This window comes from Neomonachus schauinslandi, chromosome 3 (assembly GCF_002201575.2).
Source record: "Neomonachus schauinslandi chromosome 3, ASM220157v2, whole genome shotgun sequence".
Taxonomy (NCBI): Eukaryota; Metazoa; Chordata; class Mammalia; order Carnivora; family Phocidae; genus Neomonachus; species Neomonachus schauinslandi.
The window spans coordinates 74,687,846-74,707,652 of record NC_058405.1 but is presented as its reverse complement, the minus strand read 5'-3'; the positions used below and the strand labels follow the sequence as shown (position 1 = coordinate 74,707,652).

The window sequence follows — 19,807 nt, the reverse complement described above, 5'->3', positions numbered from 1 at the left end:
CCCCCCCCCCGATTTCCCCCCCTTGATTTTTCCCTTCCTACTATCTTCTTTTTTTAACATATAATGTATGATTTGTTTCAGAGGTACAGGTCTGTGATTCAACAGTCTTACACAATTCACAGCACTCACCATAGCACATACCCTCCCCAATGTCTATCACCCAGCCACCCCATCCCTCCCACCCCCACCACTCCAGCAATCCTCAGTTTGTTTCCTGAGATTAAGAATTCCTCATATCAGTGAGGTCATATGATACATGTCTTTCTCTGATTGACTTATTTTGCTCAGCGTAATACCCTCCAGTTCCATCCATGTTGTTGCAAATGGCAAGATTTCATTCCTTTTCATGGCTGCATAATATTCCATTGTATATATATACCACATCTTCTTTATCCATTCATCTGTCGATGGACATCGTGGCTCTTTCCACAGTTTGGCTATTGTGGACTTTGCTGCTATAAACATCGGGGTGCATGTACCCCTCTGGATCCCTACATTTGTATCTTTGGGGTAAATACCCAGTAGTGCAATTGCTGGGTCATAGGGTAGCTCTATTTTCAGCTTTTTGAGGAACTGTTTTCCATAGAGGCTGCACCAGCTTGTATTCCCATCAAGTGTAGGAGGGTTCCCCTTTCTCCGCATCCCCACCAACATCTGTTGTTTCCTGACTTGTTAATTTTAGCCATTCTGACTGGTGTGAGGTGGTATCTCATTGAGGTTTTGATTTGGATTTTCCTGATGCCGAGCGATGTTGAGCACTTTTTAATGTGTCTGTTGGCCATTTGGATGTCTTTGGAAAAATGTCTGTTCATGTCTTCTGCCCATTTCTTGATTGGATCATTTGTTCTTTGGGTGTTGAGTTTGGTAAGTTCTTCATAGATTTTGGATACTAGCCCTTTATCTGACATGTCATTTGCAAATATCTTCTCCCATTCTGTCGGTTGTCTTTTGGTTTTGTTGACTGTTTCTTTTGCTGTGCAAAAGCTTTTTATCCTGATGAAATCCCAATAGTTCATTTTTGCCCTTGCTTCCCTTGCCTTTGGCGATGTTTCTAGGAAGAAGTTGCAGCAGCTGAGGTCGAAGAAGTTGCTATCTGTGTTCTCCTTTAGGGTTTTGATGGACTCCTGTCTCACATTGAGGTCTTTCAACCATTTTGAGTCTATTTTTGTGTGTGGTGTAAGGAAATGGTCCAGTTTCATTCTTCTGCATGTGGCTGTCCAATTTTCCCAACACCATTTGTTGAAGAGACTGTCTTTTTTCCACTGGACATTCTTTCCTGCTTTGTCAAAGATGAGTTGACCATAGAGTTGAGGGTCCATTTCTGGGCTCTCTACTCTGTTCCACTGATCTATGTGTCTGTTTTTGTGCCAGTACATACTGTCTTGATGATGACAGCTTTGTAATAGAGCCTGAAGTCTGGAATTGTGATGCCACCAGCTTTGCTTTTCTTTTTCTACATTCCTCTGGCTATTCGGGGTCTTTTCTGGTTCCATACAAATTTTAGGGTTATTTGTTCCATTTCTTTGAAAAAAGTGGATGGTATTTTGATGGGGATTGCATTGAATGTGTAGATTGCTCTAGGTAGCATTGACATCTTCACAATATTTGTTCTTCCAATCCATGAGCATGAAACGTTTTTCCATTTCTTTGTGTCTTCCTCAATTTCTTTCATGAGTATTTTATAGTTTTCTGAGTACAGATTCTTTGCCTCTTTGGTTAGATTTATTCCTAGCTATCTTATGGTTTGGGGTGCAATTGTAAAAGGGATTGACTCCTTAATTTCTCTTTCTTCTGTCTTGTTGGTGTATAGGAATGCCACTGATTTCTATGCATTGATTTTATATCCTGCCACTTTACTGAATTCCTGTATGAGTTCTAGCAGTTTTGGGGTGGAGTCTTTGGGTTTTCCACATAAAGTATCATATCATCTGCAAAGAGTGAGAGTTTGACTTCTTCTTTGCCGATTTGGATGCCTTTTATTTCTTTTTGTTGTCTGATTGCTGTGGCTAGGACTTCTAATACTATGTTGAATAGCAGTGGTGATAGTGGACATCCCTGCTGTGTTCCTGACCTTAGGGGGAAAGCTCTCCGTTTTTCCCCATTGAGAATGATATTTGCTGTGTGTTTTTCATAGATGGCTTTTATGATATTGAGGTATTGTCTTCACAATTGCTAGCCTGAATTCCATCTCTGACATCTTGGTTATATCTGCATCCATTTGTAAATCTGCAGCATAAGTCATAATCTCTGAGTCTTTTCTATTTTGGGGGCTCCTCCTCCTAGTCATTCTGTTGATGGGTGTTTGAGGGAATGTATAGAGTCCAAATTATTGACCAGCACCCAAGCAAGATGCACGTGTCTTCTTGGGACCTTAGGGTTGCTGGCCTCTTGTTTTCCCAGCCTCTCTCCTGTGGGAGGGGCCTGCCGCACTGTTACTCAGGCAACCCCATTTGGGTGGAGTTGCCCTGCCCCCCTCTGGTGGGGGATGGGCTCAGTGGGAATCGGTTCTTGGGGTTTTGTTCTCTGGTGGCTTTCTGCATCTCTTCCGCGAGTCAGAGCAGAAGAGACGGTTTCCAGCCCTCTGCCTCAGAGCAGAGAGATCACAGTCTGTTCTTCAGTGAGCTCTCCAGGCCATACCATCTCTGTTTCTGTCCGTGCTGCTATAAACTGCAGCGTCCTGGGTTGTGCGCCCCTCCACAGCGCCCCTAGTCCTGCCTCCAGGTTGGGCCGTCTCTGCCCTTTGTGCTTCTAAAACCGCCAGCCGCTCTCAGTTTGCGCATGCACGACCCCGTCGCTCCGGGATTCCACCCCAGGGGTTACAGTTTGCAGACGTGACCCCGCCGCTCCGGGTTTCCACTCTGGGGGCTGCCCTAAAGTCCTTTCCCCACTGCTACCAGTCTGCGAGTCTGTTCCTGGCCCCCAGTGCGCAAGGCTGTCACTCACTGGAGGTGTAGGATCTCCGTGGCCAGGCACCCTCCCACTGCTGTTTATCCTCCGATATCTGCCTGCGGAATCACGGCTCCCTGCTTCGTACCTCGAAACCAACTGCCTGCAATATTTTGTTTATAGAGATCTAGATCTTCTTACATCTCAGGCTGGTTTCATGGGTGCTCAGAGTGGTCTGGTAGATATCCAGCTCAATTCCGGGGACCAGTTTAAATAGGGTCCCCTACTCCTCCGCCATCTTTACCCCCTCCTGTTCCCATATCCCAAAATTTTAAAGAGAGAACAACTTATATATATACTGAAAATAAGGTTAACTATGATGAAGGGCTAGAATATGTCCCTAAAAATGAAAAATAAAAAATATTTTTTAAAAAGGGATTGATAAGATGTTGGTAGAAAAGGGGAAAAAGAAAAATTAAAAAAAAATTTTAAAATTAACTTTGAAAGACTAAAGAATCATGAGAAAAAAGCCATAAATTCTATATGCAGTATTCCCCTAGCGCTGGAGTTCTGCTGTTCTCATTGATCGGTAAACTTGGTCTTGGCTGGCTGTTCTTGCTGATCTTCTGGGGGAGGAGCCTGTTGCCGTGGTTTCCAAATGTCTTTGCCAGAGGTGGAATTGCCCCGCCCTTGCCGGTCTGGGCTAAGTAATCTGCTCGAGTTTGCTCTCGGGAGCTTTTGTTCCCTGCAAGCTTTCCATACAGCTTTGGAGGCCAAGAGTGAAAATGGCAGCCTCCCAATCTCCGCCCCGGAGGAGCTGGAGGAGCTGAGAACTCAGGGCCCCACTCCTCAGTGAGCCCCCAGAGAAAAGCAGTCAGTCACTCCTGTCTCCCCAGTCTCGCCGCACTCCATGCTCACCCGGCCTGTGACCTAGTGTTTCTATCTCTGGTGCACCACCCCGTGTGGAGTCTCCAAACCCAGCAGATCCGTGCAGTGCACTCCCACACCGCTCCTCCTGGGGGGGGAAGGGGAGTGTCCCCAGATCTGCCACTTGTTGGGTCCCTGCTGGAGGAGCAGTGGCCCGACTGTGCTGCAGATCACGGTTTATGGCAACCCCAGGCTGAGGGCCTGTGCCTTGGCTCCATCTCTGCAGCTGGCTTTCCCGCTCCGGTATCTGGGAGCTCTGCTGCACTCAGGCACCCCTGGTCTTTCTGTGACCCCAAGGGTCCTGAGACTACACTGTCCCGGGGAGGGTTCCACCTCCCGCTTAGCCACTGGAGCAATGCCCCTCAGCAGAGCCGACTTCTAAAAGTTCTGATTTTGTGCTCCGTTGCTCTATCACTTGCTGGTAGCGGCTGACGGAGGACCCCACCCCCGCTATCTTCCCAAATATTGCCTCAGATTCACTTCTCCGCACGTCCTACCTTCCAGAAAGTGGTTGCTTTTCTGTTCAGAGAGTTGTTGCTATTCTCTTCTTCAATCTCCTGTTGAGTTCGTAGGTGTTCAGAATGGTTTGATCCCTATCTAGCTGAATTCCTGGGACCAGACAAAATTTAGGTCTCCTGCTCCTCTACCATCTTGCTCCTCCCCCACAGATTTTATTTTTATTTATTTATTTTTATTATCTTCAGTTAGTGGTGGCTATAATAACATCATTAGTTTTTGATGTAGTGCTCAATGATTCATTAGTTGCTTATAACACCCAGTGCTCATCACCACAAGTGCCCTCCTTAATACTCATAACCAGGCTATCCCATCCCTTCACCCCCCTTCCCCTCTAAAATCCTCAGTTTGTTTCCCTAGAGTCCAGAGTCTCTCATAGTTTGTTTCCCTCTCTGATTTCCCCCTTCAGTTTCCCCTCCCTTCCCCTATGGTCTTCCGTGCTATTCCTTATGTTCCACATATGAGTGAGATCATAGGTTTTAAAAGATCCAAGTTAAGACCTTCTTTCAATACCATGGATCACTTTCCAAAAATTTTTCAGGGATATTAGTATTAAATTTTAGCCATCTCACAGTTACACATTATCAAGCAAAAATTTGGTATCCTTACATAACTATGGAATTTACTAGGCAAAGTTTCCTGGAAAACAGTAGAGGCAGATGCATCTCAGCCCTCACTTCCAGACGAATCCATTTAAATGCATGTAGGTGTGCCCAATTTCTAAACAAATTATGTTCCAAATACTCATTTGTACATCTCTTTGGATCTGAGGGCACATTTTCTCAAATAATTGTGTTTGCCCTGATACATAGAAGGATTAAGGAAGAATTGGACATTAAAAAGCAAAATTAATATTATCCCTTCTAGAATATTCCTTTCTCTGTTTCTTAGTTTGAAATTTGTAATGTTCCAGATCTCTGTTTATGTTGCAGATTATGTACAATGATCGTATGTAAGTTGATTTAAAATCTTGTAATTTCACGGATTTTTTTGTCCCACATTAGGGATTTCAGGGATTTCTAGCACCTTAGTTTAAAGCTTTTTTCCCTGTTGGTTAAAAAAAAAAAAGTGGGAGGATTCTGTAATCTAATAGTTACATATTCTGGGAGAACTGTATTTGACAGATTCTTATTCCAAATGTTTTTAAAAAGTGAAGAATGTCTTTCTAATTTGAATATCTCCCTATTTCTTATTAGCTTTTAATCTGTGACCCTCTGATATCAGGTTTTGGTTCCTCTAAAGTGGATAGAAGTTATATAAGTCCCACTTCTAAAGAGTAAATGGATGACTGTTCAGAAAAAAAATCACAAACTAGGTAATATCACTACAAATTCTACCTCTTGTGAATTTTGATTCCCATCTTTTTTTTTCCCCCTAAATTGATTGCTGGTAAATCAGTGGCAAAGGCACAGGGCATTTACTTCCTCTAAAAGTTCCATGACTTTTAATATTCATAAAATGGCAGATTTTTAAATTTAACTTGAAAACCATATAATTGGAAAAGGACAATTAACTATGACAACGTATCTTTTGGTTACTACTTCATTTTTCAACTTACGATTTCCATATTAAATTTAGAATCAGGCACACAGTGGGGACTATGAAAAAACCCAGCCAGAAGTGTGGACAAGCCAGGACCATATTGACCTGCAAATAAACAGAAATAAAGAATATTTAAATAGGAATCTTTTAGTTTGTCAGTATAGGGTAGAAAGTGCAACTTTCAGTTTCCCTTCTCCTCCACAAAAACCTGGAGATGCATGTATGGGTGCAGTCATAAGAGTCTAGAACTACTAAATCAATGTGAGTAAATAAAGCCTAACTATAGTATTAGCTAGCTTAATTTAATAGTATATTCTATAAACAACCAACTAAAAAAATATTTTGATCAAATAAGTCGTATCTCAGGAATGCAAGAGTATTACCTAGCAATATTACCTAGCAATACAACTTTAACTTCCAGACATTGTGTGTAAGGCAATTATGCCATTATAGTCCCTTGAAAAAATTCACTCTTCTCTCTGCCTGACAAATTGGTAACTGACAAATCACTTTAATTCAATAAGGACTGTACTGACTTGATACCAGGTAAGCCTCTGTATTGTTTATATATTTTTAATTTTCTGTATATTCTAATATTTCAACATCTTAAAAAACCTTTCTATCTGGAGACTGCCCCTCCCAGGGCTAGTCTGTTCTTAGAGATAGTAAGATCTCAACTGGGAGGATGCTTTTGATCTGCAAACTCAAGGGCTAAATCCACAGCCCTATCTCCTCTAACTGACCCATACACCCCAGGAGGCAATATTCCTCTGCTGTAATCATCCCAGAACCAGGGACCAGGCAACTAGAAACCACCTCTAGCCCAAAGCCTGCAAAAATCAAACTATCACTCAAACTAGCCATTCCTGGGTTGTTTACCCTGCTCTGCCTTGTTTTCTTATGGAAACCCCAAAAAAGGCAAGGCCTAAGTGCTCCCCAACTCCTGTGTTCTGCCTTCTGATAACCCTGGTATCTTTTCCTCGTGGTCCTATGTGGCATTCTGTGCTTTATCTTTAGGAACTGTGAGAATGATAAATTTTGTTAAAATGGCAATAGTAAGTCCTTACCTATCTGTAATTACTTCAAATGTAAATGGATTAAATTCTCCAATCAAAAGACACAGAGTGACTGAATGGATAAAAAAATAAGATCCAGGTGTGCCTGGGTGGCTCAGTCAGCTATGCATCTGCCTCCAGCTCAAGTCATGATCCAGGGTCCTGGGATCAAGCCCTGCATTGGGCTCCCTGCTCAGTGGGGAATCTGTTTCTCCCTCTGCCCCTACCCCCCAGCTTATGCATGCTCTCTCTTTCTCTCTCTAAAATAAATAAAATCTAAAAACAAAAATAGATCTAACAGTATGCTGCTGCTAAGAGACTCACTTCAGCTTTAAGGACACTTAAAGTAAAGGTATTGAAAAATATATTACAAGTAAATGGTAACCAAAAGAGAGCAGGAGTGGCTATACTTATATTAGAGAAAATGACATTCAGGCCAAATTGGTCATAAGAGACAAAGAAGGTCACTGTATAGTATGAGGGTCAATTCATTAAGAGGATATAAGAAATGTAAATTTATTTGCACCCAACATTGGTGCACCTAAATATTTAAACCAGGTACTAACAAAACTGAAGGAGCAAAGTCAGAGCAATATAATAATAGTAGGAATTCAATACTTCACTTTCAACAATGGATAGGATCATTTGGATGGAAAAATCAATAAGGAAACAGCTTACCTGTATAACACAATAGACAAAATGGACCTTATAGACACATACAGAACATTTGATCCAACAGCACAAGAATACACATTCCTCTCCAGTGCACATGGAACACTATACAGGATAGATCACATCTTGGGCCACAAAGCAAAAAGACAACCTACTGAATGGGAGATATTTGCAAATCATATATCCAATCAGAAATTAAAATCCAAAATATATAAAGAACTTACAGAAGCCAACACCAAAAAAAAAGAAAGAAAGAAAAAAGAAATATTTCAACTAAAAATTGGCAGAGAACCCAAATAGATATTTTTCTAAGGAAGATTTGCAGATAGTCAATAGACACATGAAAGGATGCCCAACATCCCTAATAATCAGAGAAATGCAAGTCAAAACCACACCTCATACCTGTCAGAATGGCTAGAATTAAAACAAAAAATAACAAATGTTGGTGAGGATGTGGAGAAAAGGAGTCCTCATGCACTGTCAGGAATGTAAATTGGTGCAAGCCACTGTGGAAAACACTATGGAGGTCCTTCAAAAATTAAAAAGAAACACTATATGATCCAGTAATTCCACTAATGGAATGAATACGTCATGGTATTAAAGGTATAGCACAGTGAATATAGTCAAGGGTACCATAATAGCATTGTATGGTGATGGATGGTAGTTACACTTGGAAGTGAGCATAGCATAACATATAGAGTTGTTATACACTTGAAATTAATATAACACTGTAGATTAATTATACCTTAATTAAAAAACAAAGCTCAACAAAAATAGTTGAGAAACAGAAAAGGAAATTGGAAAGTATCTTTAGACAAACAAAAATGAGAACACAACGTACCAAAAACTGGGGTATGATAAAAGCAATTTTAAGAAGGAAGTTTATAGCAATAAATGTTTATATCAAGAAAAAAAAAAGGTCTTAAACAATCTAACTTAACAACTTAATGAACTAGAAAAACAAGAACAACTAAGCCCACAGCCAAAAGGAAGGAAATAATAAAGATCAGAGCAGAAATAAATGTAACAGTATTCTAGGATGATGGCAGAATAAGCAGCAATGGGGATCTGTCTTCCCCCTAGACAACAAAACTGCACTCATAGAATGTGTCTGTTCTTGAACTCTGAAATCTGTTGAAGGCTTGCATATTCCAGGGGGTGACTTGCATGGTAAATTGTGTTTAGCTTTGGTCAGTTTCAGCTCTTAGCACTACCCAGTAGTAGCAGCTACCCATCATACACTCCCAGTCACATATTTCTGGAGCATCTTGCATACAGGTTAGGGGATGCTGGCTGGGGGAAAGAAACCTGTTATCCAAATATTGGAGGTCTTTGATCACTGACTGCTGCTTCTGATCACAGAGGTGCAAAGGGGCAGACAGCAAGTGTTGTTGTACATCCCTGCATTGTTCCAAGCCCCTCCCCTCTGGCTGAAGTGACTTCAGAGGGCCTTAAAACACCAGAACTCTTTTTCCACTCCATTTTTTTCATTTTTCCCCTTTTAGGAGCCAGACATATTTAAAACTAGGGCATTCAAAAATAGCTACATATACAAGTAAAATTAAAAAGTGACCACTTGTGCCCAGGGAGAAGTCTAGAAAAGACCTAAGAGGACAGTAAATGTATGCCTCAAGTTGATCCTCAGCACAGAGGCAGCCTACAATAAACAAATAAAAATAACAAAAACCAGCAAAACTTGGGGAGAAGGGAAAATTTTATTTCCAGAGTTACCACATTATTAGATTTAAATTTCCAGTGTTCAACAAAAAATTCATAAGACATACAAAGAAATAGGAAAGTGTGGCCCATTCAAAGGAAAAAATAACCTTTAAAAATAAATAAATATATAAGTCAATTTTAGTTTATTTTTGTGTGTGGTGTAAAAAGTGGTCCAATTTCATTCTTTTGCATGTAGCCATCCAATTTTCCCAACAACATTTGTTGAAGTGAGTGTCTTCTTTCCCATTGCATATTCTTGCCTCCTTTGTTGAAGATTAATTGACCATGTAATCATGAGTTTATTTCTGGGTTCTCTATTCTGCTCCATTGATATATGTGTCTATTTTTGTGCCAGTACCATGCTGCTTTGATTACTATAGATTTGCAGTATCTTGAAAACTGGGATTGTGATACCTCTGGGTTTGTTCTTCTTTTTCTTGAGAGAGAGAGAGGGAGAGAGAGCTGGGGGGGGGGGGGGGAGATGGAATGAGAGAGTCTTAAGCAGGTTCCACAACCAAGCGTGGAGCCTGACATGGGGCTCAATTTCACAACTGTGAGACCATGACCTGAGCAGAAATCAAGAGTCAGACGCTTAACAAACTGAGCCACCCAGGTAGCCCTGTTCTTCTTTTTCAATATTGCTTTGGCTATTCAGAGTATTTTCTGGTTCCATACAAATTTTAGGATTATTTGTTCTAGTTCTGTGAAAAATACTGTTGGTATTTGTTAGGGATTGCATTAAATGTGCTGATTTGGGTAATACATTTTAACAGTATTTGTTCTCCCAATCCATGAGCATGGAATATCTTCCCATTTGTTTGTCATCCTCAATTTCTTTCATCAATGTTATATAGTTTTCAGAGTACAGACCTGTCACTCCTTGGTTAAGTTTATTCCTAGGTATTATATTATTATTGGTGCAATTGTAAATGGATTGTTTTCTTAATTTCTCTTTCTGCTACTTCATTATTAGCGTATAGAAATGCAACTGATTTCTGTATATTAATTTTGTATCCTGTGACCTTACTGAATTCATTTATCTGTTCCAGTAGTTTTTTTGGTGGAGTCCTCAGGGTTTTCTATATATAGTATCATGTCATTTGCAAATAGTGACAGATTTACTTCTTCCTTACCAATTTGTGTGTCTTTTATTTCTTTTTCTTGTCTGATTGCTGTGGCTAGGGCTTCCAGTACTATGTTGAATAGAAGTGGTGAGAGTGGATATGCTTGTCTTGTTCCTGATCTTAGGGAAAAAGCTCTGTTTTTCACTAAAATTCTCAATTTTAATGCAGAACTTATGACAATATAAATATTCTCTCCTAAAATGGGAACAAAATGAGCTTATCACCATTCCCTTACTACAGTACTTATTTCACCACATTTATGAATTAGGGCTCATTTAAATATTATTTAAAGAAGCTTATCAAGACATAATTGGCTTACAATATACTGAACATATTTAAAGTGAACAATTTGACATGTTTGACATACATTATGCTAATAAGATCATTACCACAATCAAGAATATATCTAGCACCCTAGGAGTCTCCTTATCCTGCAATGTGAACATTCCTTCCTGCCCTTCCCTGCCACATCCCACCCACCACCTGTCTCCAGTTAACCATTGATCTGCTTTTTGCCACTATAAATTTGTTGGGAATTTTTTTTTTAAAGATTATTTATTTATTTATTTGAGAGATAGAGAGAGCATGAGAGGGGGGAGGGTCAGAGGGAGAAGCAGGCTCCCTGCCGAGCAGGGAGCCCGATGCGGGACTCGATCCCAGGACTCCAGGATCATGACCTGAGCCGAAGGCAGTCGCTTAACCAACTGAGCCACCCAGGTGCCCCTTTGTTGGGAATTTTTATAAACAGATCCATACAGTTTGCAAACTTTTTGGCCTGGTTTATTTCTCTTAACATAATTATTTTGAGAGCCATCCATGTTGTTGTATGGGTCAATAGTTTTTGTTTCCTTTTTATTGCTGAATAATAGTCTATTGTATGGTGATTTGTCTTTTCATTCACCTGTCAGTGCACTTTTGGGTTGTTTCTAGTTTTGGCCATTGCAAACAAAGTTGCTATGAATATTCATGCTCAAGTCTTTGTGTGGACATAGGCTTTCACAGGGAGTGGAATGACAGGGTCTTATGTATATGTACATTACACCTTTATGAAACTGCCAAACTGCTTTCCAAAGCAGTTGTACCATTTTACATTCTTATGAGCAGCATATGAGAGTTGCAATTGCTCCACATCGTCAGCAACACTTGGTGTTGACATTTTTATAATTTTAGCCATGCTAATAGTTGTGTGTTGCTATCTCATTTTGGTTTTAATTTGTATTTACCTCATAACTAATGATGTTGAGCATCTTTTCATTGGCTTTGTTATTCACATATATTCTTTGGTGAAGTATCTATTTGAATATTTTGCCCATTGTATAATTTGGTCATTTTATCTTTATTATTTACTTTCTTCTTCTCAGCTGGGTTTCATTTGTCTTTTTTCTAGCTTCTTAATGTGGAAGCTAGAGCTGTTTATTTGAAAACATTCTTTTTTATAGCTACAGTGCTAAAAATTTCCCTCTAAGTACTACATCAACTGCCTCTTATAAATTTTGATACATCATGTTTTCATTTTCATTTAGTTCATAATGTCCAATTTCCTCTTTGACACATAAATGAAGTATGTCAATTGCCCTTAACTCCTGGACTGACTTGTAAATTTTTTAAAGGATTTTATTTATTTGAAAGAGAGAGAGAGCACAGAAGCAGGGGGAGCAACAGGCAGAGGAAGAGGGAGAAGCAGGCTCCCTGCTGAGCAGGGAGCCCAACATGGGGCTCGATCCCAGGACCCTGGGATCATAACCTGAGCTGAAGGCAGATGCTTAACCAACTGAACCACCCAGCCACCCCTGGACTGACTTTTAAGCAGTGCATGTGTATGTCGAGACTTCCAGAGACTCAGCAGAAAACAGCGGGTTGAAAAACCAAGCAAGACTTGGTGCCCACCAATGTTGGGGAGATAGAGATTGTAGTTTAAGTCTTGCCAAGTGGAAATGCCCTTGGTAAACATCCAGAGTCTTCTTGAGATCCCAGAAAAGCCATGCCCTAGAAGTAAATGCCTCAAATTAGAAGAGAGTACTACAGCCTGGGAATAAGGCCATGATAGTTAAGGGCAAAACCAAGCTTCAAACTACCCTTGGCCCTATCAAAATCTTTCCCTGGTTCTGTGCCTATGCCTCTCACTTCTCTGTGGCTACGTCTTCTTGAGGGTTTTATCCCTCAAGTACAGGCGTTTCAGCAGCCTGGGAGTCTGAATTCTACCTCCTCCTCCTAGTAAGATCACTGCATTAACTTTGGGCTCCTTTTCTTCTACTGCAAGCTGAGAAATACTCATAGGGAAGATGCCAAGATAAGGAAGGGAAAGGCTTCCCTTCATTCAAGAATCATGTCCTCAAGTATTACCTCTGTTGGTTTCTAGCCAATGTCTTCAAATACTTCTTATTTGAAGAAATATTCTAGTTTTTAGAGTTGTTTTTGTCAGGCTTTTCCAATATTGGACACTTAGTTGTGGCTGAAACAAGAAATCTCTTAAAATTCTTATTTCCTGAGAATTGGGCTGACACAGGCCAGGGGTACAAGGATCATCTCTTATTTCCACAGAGAAAGACAGTATGACAGATAGGTAGACAGACAGGGATTGAACTGGGCAACTCTGGACCTATGTTTCTCTATTTAGTAACTGACTGACTTGGACCAGGGCTATTTCTAGTCCTACAATCATGTGATTCTGTGAATCATTTTGTAAGCATCATAGGCCTAATCCTCCATTATAAGTATAGACAAAGTAGAATTTAGAAATATGTAACTAATTGTAAAATTCTAAAAACTATATCACCCCTGAGGTTTAACATAAGCAAAATAACAGTTTCATGAAACTTTAAAATATTTAGAAGCTGGAGCTTCTGGAGCTCCAAGGAATGTCAATTCTGGTTTAAAATTTCAAATAAAAATGTTTTCTTGGGTGCCTGGGTGGCTCAGTCAGTTAAGCATCTGCCTTTGGCTCAGGTTATCACAGGGTCCTGGGATTGAGTCCTGCATCGGGCTCCCTGCTCAGCAGGGGGCCTGCTACTCTCTCTCCCTCTGCCTGCCGCTCTGCCTACTTGTGCTCTCTATCTCTCTGGCAACAAATAAATAAAATCTTAAAAAAAATGTTTTCTTATTTGTCATGTGTCCTTTCCAAGTACCAAATAGCACATAGCACATACATAAAAAATATAATTACAATATTAGCTATTTTGGATGATCCTGAATTGATTATAGCTTTTATCAGTTATGCACAAAAGATAAAAAGTTTGGAAACCATGGTAAACATATATAGTTTGAGGTAATGAGATTTTAGATAAAATAATACTTAAAACATCACCAGAATTTGGCTGGATCACCAACTATTTCTAATTGCATTGATTTTTTTCTTCTCTTTCCAAATCACTTTGAGAGTAGATAACATAAGCTTTTACTATTAACAAACATAAGTTTTCAAGAGGGATGTAAAGTATACTCACCACTGACAATTAATAAAACTAACCTGTCCTCTCATTTCAGGAGCAATAGGAATTGTGGGCCATACGAAAGAGTAAATTGCAAAAAACACCAGCCATATAAGTATGCTTCCCCAAATGGCCAAATGACTAAACTGCAGAAAGAAAAATATTACAGAAACACTTCAACCTTTTCCATTTAAAAGAAAAAAATAACACTCTCAACTGACAAAATCATTTGTCTAGGCCATATGTACTCAGATGAAGAAAATTATAATCTTTTGAATTCTTGATACTTGAGATTTCCTTTCTAACATCCTTCTCAGATTATTTTGCTGTGGATTCAAGGAGCCATTATTTAAAGTATCTAAAATAACTGTACCTTGTCACCTAAGCCAAGTGATATTCAGTGTCTTCAGTGAAACTGTCAACTCTCAATCAGAATTGGTACAAGGATAAGTTATTCAATGAGACTTCTGCTTCTGCCTACTTATTAAAACAAAGATCTCTTCAGAAAAAAAAGTTTGAACAGAAATCATTAAGAGGGCTAAAAATTTGACCCTATCATATCTGTTCTGCATGAATAATTCTGGGACAATGGCAGAAGTTGTGACTCTTAGATTGACTGAAACTGGAAGGTTTTCTGTGCATATCAAGTATGTATGTCATTCAGGTTGAGGATGTTGGCTGAAGGATCACTGTCTGCGCCTGGGGCTGGGAACTGTGACGAATTCTTAATGGTAAATGCTAAGGAGGTAGGTCCTTCTGTTGATCTGATCTGTTGCCTTGTGTGATTTGTGTTAGCAGAGGAATCATAAGGAAAATGAATAGGAGACCTCTGTTCTAAACCTGGCTGTGCTGGGCACCTCAGAGTTACCATCTGTGTATAAATCAGTGATTTGAGAGACGAGATGATTTCTTAAGGGCTCAAGTGCTCTCATCCTATTAGGTACTGCCCATTACTTAATCCTATCTGAAAAACAAAAATATGGAGGAAAAAAACCCAATCTGCTATTTTCTCAGAGAATTTATTGTTACTTCTTTATGAGTCATTTTCAAAGGCAGTTTTTTACACTCTTCAGAAATCTCTTAATCATGGAACACTACATCAAAAACTAATGATGTAATGTATGGTGATTAACATAACATAAAAAAAAAAAGAATCTCTTACTCAAAGGATTTCTCTCTCATTAAATAGAACCCTCATTAAATAGGCCTCCTGAGGGCTCTCTTGTGATCATGCAGGAGATGATGGAGAAGAGAATCAGCTCAAGACTGTGAGCTTTAAATTTTTCAAACACTTCAGTGTATTTTCATGTAACCATTCCCTTATTGTTGGCATTAACACATGGGCTGCAATGCAAGGCATTTTTTCCGGCTTAAATAGTATTTTCAGGTGGGTTTCCATCGGGACCATCACCTTGGGGGTAGCAGCAGCAAGCCACCATTGCTGCTCTGAGATATATTTTGTTATCTCTCTCTGCCCTGGCTCATTCTCTGAACTAAACAGTGGCTACCAGCATCCTCTTCCCCAGTAAAGAAGCAGGGGCTCCCTCCTTGACCTTCCCCATGGGGTAGAGTAGCCCATGACCAAAATTGAAAACCAGTCCCTTTTCTTTCCGGCCCCAGTTCCCAGGCTCCTTCCTAACCAGCATGTGAGCTGGAGGGCAGGAGCCTGGTAGCTCATAGGCCAGAAGAGTTTTGTTAAGTCTGCTTTGGCTTTAAAATACTACCTTATTTATAAAGGAGACTCACCATATGCAGATAGTGTAGGTGATCATGGATCAAAGAAACACTTTTACTGAAGAGAATTTAACAATAATTAAAAGGAGGAATAGAAAATCATTTATGTTACCTTAAGGCAGTATAATACACACAATTGGTGTGTCTTATGTATTGCTAATAAAATATTTTTGTTCAGAACACTTCAGTCCCAACATTGTGTTGATGTTCCGTTAGGTACAGGGACAGTGAGAACTCTATACATTGGAGAAGAAATACATGATATGCTACGTAATCTAAGCTCTCCAAAGGTGACAGGCTGATAAAAATTCATTTTGTCTCATAAACTTTTGAGTACAATTTGGAAAACAACTTATTTATGGGTATATGTGTGTATATGTACTTACATACAGATTCACTTAAATTATTCATCAGTTCATAAAAACATTCTACTTATCAGAAGTTCTACTTTTAATAGTATCCTAAGGAAATTATTACTCATGTCTGTAAGTACACGCATATCTGTGTTCATAACAGTACTGATTATATATTATTTATAGTAACAGAAGTTAAAACAATTATTCTAAAAATAAATAAGCATCCAGGTGATAAAATATTATATAGTCATTAAGTGAGATATAAATATTAAAGATATAGAAAAATGTTAAAGATCTAGTATTAAGTGAAAAAAGCAAATTACAAAATATTAGGTACCTTAAAATTCTATTTTTATGAAAAGAAAACAAAACCAAACCAAGCACATGTAAAACAAAGACTGAAAGAATAGAACAAAAACCAAAATGTCCATGTCACTGATACTGAAAGGTACGGGTAATTTGTATTTCTTTCTTTTTCTGTATTTGCTAAATTTTCCATTATAATTCTGTTCCTTGATAATAATAATGAATTAAGGATCTCATGTAGTGATAATGTAGGAATCTCTAATGTCATGATAAATTGAATCTATTTCTAAGATGTAAGACAGGGAAATGAATATTTTAAAGACATTAGATTGCTAATATGCCACCATCCAGTTTAAATCATCACTTGAATATGCAAAACAAAAGAAGGTAAAATATGAAGACCAGGAAAAAAATGCTTACTACTTTTCTAAACCTTAAAAGTAAATCAACATGCAAACAACTATACTGGATTAAGGAAATACCCTCAAGAATACTCACTTTATTCCAAGGTAGTGTCTCCAAACCAGCCTTCAGACAGACAGTAACAATTACATACTGTGCACGGAGATGAGAAGGGGAAATAGATTGGAAAACGGTATTAAAATTTCCATTAGAATCCATGTTACCTCACTCCCTCCCTGATTCCTCCCACCCATCCCTGTTCTCCATGTCCAGTGAATTCTGGTGTCATAGGATTTGCTAGGTTTTAATTGAGGACAGAATGTAGTTTTTCAATAAATGTTTTGTATTTAGAAGCCCTTTAACATGTGACAAAAATCATGTTTATATCATATATAGACATTTTTTATAAATAGCATGGAAGATTTCTTTCTCATTAGAAATCCAAGTGCTATTGATAAAAAGTGCAGTTGAACAGGGTAGATTGAAATCATAAAGACCATTTTGGCTATTCTTGGCCTTTTGCATTTCATATATACATATTTTAGAAATAGCCCATCAGGCATCTGGGTTTTTGATTGGGATTATAATGAATCTATAAATCAGCTTGAGGAGAGCTGACTTCCTCATAGTATTGAGTATTCCAACTAATGAGCATGGTATATTTCTCCATTTAGATGTTCTTAATGTCTCCAGTAAAGTCTTCTAATTTTCCTCAGAGGTCTTGGACATCATTTGTTAAATTTGTTCATGTTTTTCCTTTGTTGGATACTATGGTAAAATAGTATATAAATTTTTTTATTTTCTAAATATTTGCTGCTGGTATGTTGAAATATAATTGGTTTTTAAAACATTGGCCGATATCCAGCAAACTGCCAACCTCTTTTATTAATTGTAATATTTTATTTGTAGAATTTTTTGTGTACACGTGTATCACCTCTGATTTAAAACCAATTTTTCCCCTTTCTAAGGCTCGTGCTCCTTTTCTCATCTTCTTATTGTGTTGGTTAGTAACTCCTCCACAGTGTTGGAGAGAGGCAGCAATACTGAGCAACTTTCTTATTCTTAATCTCAAAAAAAAAAAAAAAGTTCTAAGTGTTTCATTAAGTATGATTTTGTCACAGTGTGTGTTCCTGTGCCACAGATGTGTAATATACACTGAGTGTTTAAAGTCCTACTTTTGAAGCAGACTTTATGTCCACTCCCTAGCTCTAGATTCAGCAACCCAGCTAGCCTCCATCATCTCATCTAAACTATTCCAAAACCTTAAAGGTGCCCAGGCACTGGCCTCTACCTACTGCTCCAAGTTCATCTTTGCCATTATCCTGAACTTCCCTTGCCCAACACATGTTCACACTGTGCTCTAGTTCCATTGGCCTTCTTTAATTCTCTGAAAGCATTAGGGTGGACTCTACCTCCCTGGAGGTTTACTGTATTCCTCCAGGCACTATCTTTGGGCCTAGTACTTCCTCAAACCCACTGGCACTGGGAACAGTGTATCAGGAAAGCTGAGTTAATGATCTCACCATGCTGACCCTGCCAACTCTACCATCTCTCCTTTGGCATCTCATATTTAGCATTGGTCAGGTCCCCTTTCCTTCTTTAATTGCTATGCTAAATTTATTTTGCTATAATTTGTTGGTGGTGGTTTTACTATCTATACTTTTTTTTTTTTTGCCTTGGGAGATAGAGATTCCATGAGATCAATTTACTCTGACATCTTAAGGACTATCTTGTACATTTGTATATATGCATGCATGTCTGTATGTGAGGAGGTCTGAAAAGAAGGAAATTTGCTGTATGCATATGTCCAAATAAATAAGAAACTACTATCTAACCACATTTGATGTTTAGGACTATATAATATAGAGTTAAAAGCCACACCCAATAACATGAAATAATAAAGACAACCAGCTAAAGTGAAAAGAGGCAATATGCCAATAAATTGCTTCTTACATAGAAGAAAACATGAGGAAAAATGGTTTGTAGTTTCTTGTTCCAACATGTGTCGTTAAATGAAAAGGAATAACATGCAGAGGAATATGTTTCTACTTGCATACAAAAGGGATAACATAAAGTTAAATACACATCTATAATTTTTAGGATTATGAGTTAAGAAATTAGTGGCAGACACAAAACTCAGAAACCATAAAGCAAAATATCGATAAATTTAACTACAGAAAACTAATCGGAAGAATATATGCGTGACAAAAATGCCATGAAAAGTGAAAATGTAAAACTGAGAATATATTTTTGTAACAAATGTGAGAAAAAAACATCCTTAACATATAAATATCTACTACTAATAATAAAAAAACCAACAAAATAATAGGACTGCTAAAGTAATTCAACAAGCCTTCACAAAAGAAGAAATGAAAGTGGTTTTTCATGAAAATATGCTTTTTTTCAAGGCAAAAACTGATAGGATACCATCTTACCTATTAGATCAAAAAGTGTGAGAAGACTACCACCCATAGGGGCTTAGGGAAACTGATATTCTTATACCTAGATGTTATAAGAAGAACCTTTTTAGGGGATAATTTAGTAATGATTTTCAAAATTCACAGTACTCTCTGATCCAGCAATTACACTTCTAGAAATTTATCCTACAGATATATTTACTCATGGGCATAAAGGATAATCTTTGCAGCATTGTTGGCAATGGCAAAGGACCCCAAACAATCTTAAGGTCCACTAATAGGAGACTGGCTAAATAAATAGTGGTGAGTTAGTCATATAAGCAGCCCTGAAAGAATGAAGTAGATATTTATGGACTGGCTTGAAGCCATCACCAAGGCATATTGTATAGTGAAAAAACAAGATATAGAAGGCACCTCCCTACCTGTACAAACAAAGGGAGGACATATACATTTGTTAAATGTATTTCATATTTCTAGAAATTATATATATACTCCCACACATATATACACATGCATATGCAACCATTGTAATAGTTCCTTCTTGGAGAAGGTATTGGAGCATGAGGGAGAATTAAAATTTATGAAATTCTTATAATGCTTGAATTTTTCAATTAAAAACTAGAAAAAGTGATTGAATCATATGGGTGATCTTACCGTATAAATAAAATTTCCAAGAAACAAATAGTCTGTAGTGTGACCCCCTTGTAAGACCATATCTGAAAA

The 19,807-nt window shown here is 38.5% G+C and overlaps 1 protein-coding gene across 1 annotated transcript in view; it reads right to left on the bottom strand.

The window, feature by feature from the left end:
- Positions 1–19,807, bottom strand: part of LOC110570205 (phospholipid-transporting ATPase IB-like) — a 180,179-nt gene that overhangs the window by 8,475 nt on the left and 151,897 nt on the right. The window contains 4 exon segments of the mRNA XM_021678187.2: positions 5,888–5,976; positions 13,908–14,015; positions 16,764–16,820; positions 19,739–19,800. Coding sequence (XP_021533862.2) covers positions 5,888–5,976; positions 13,908–14,015; positions 16,764–16,820; positions 19,739–19,800 — 316 coding nt within the window.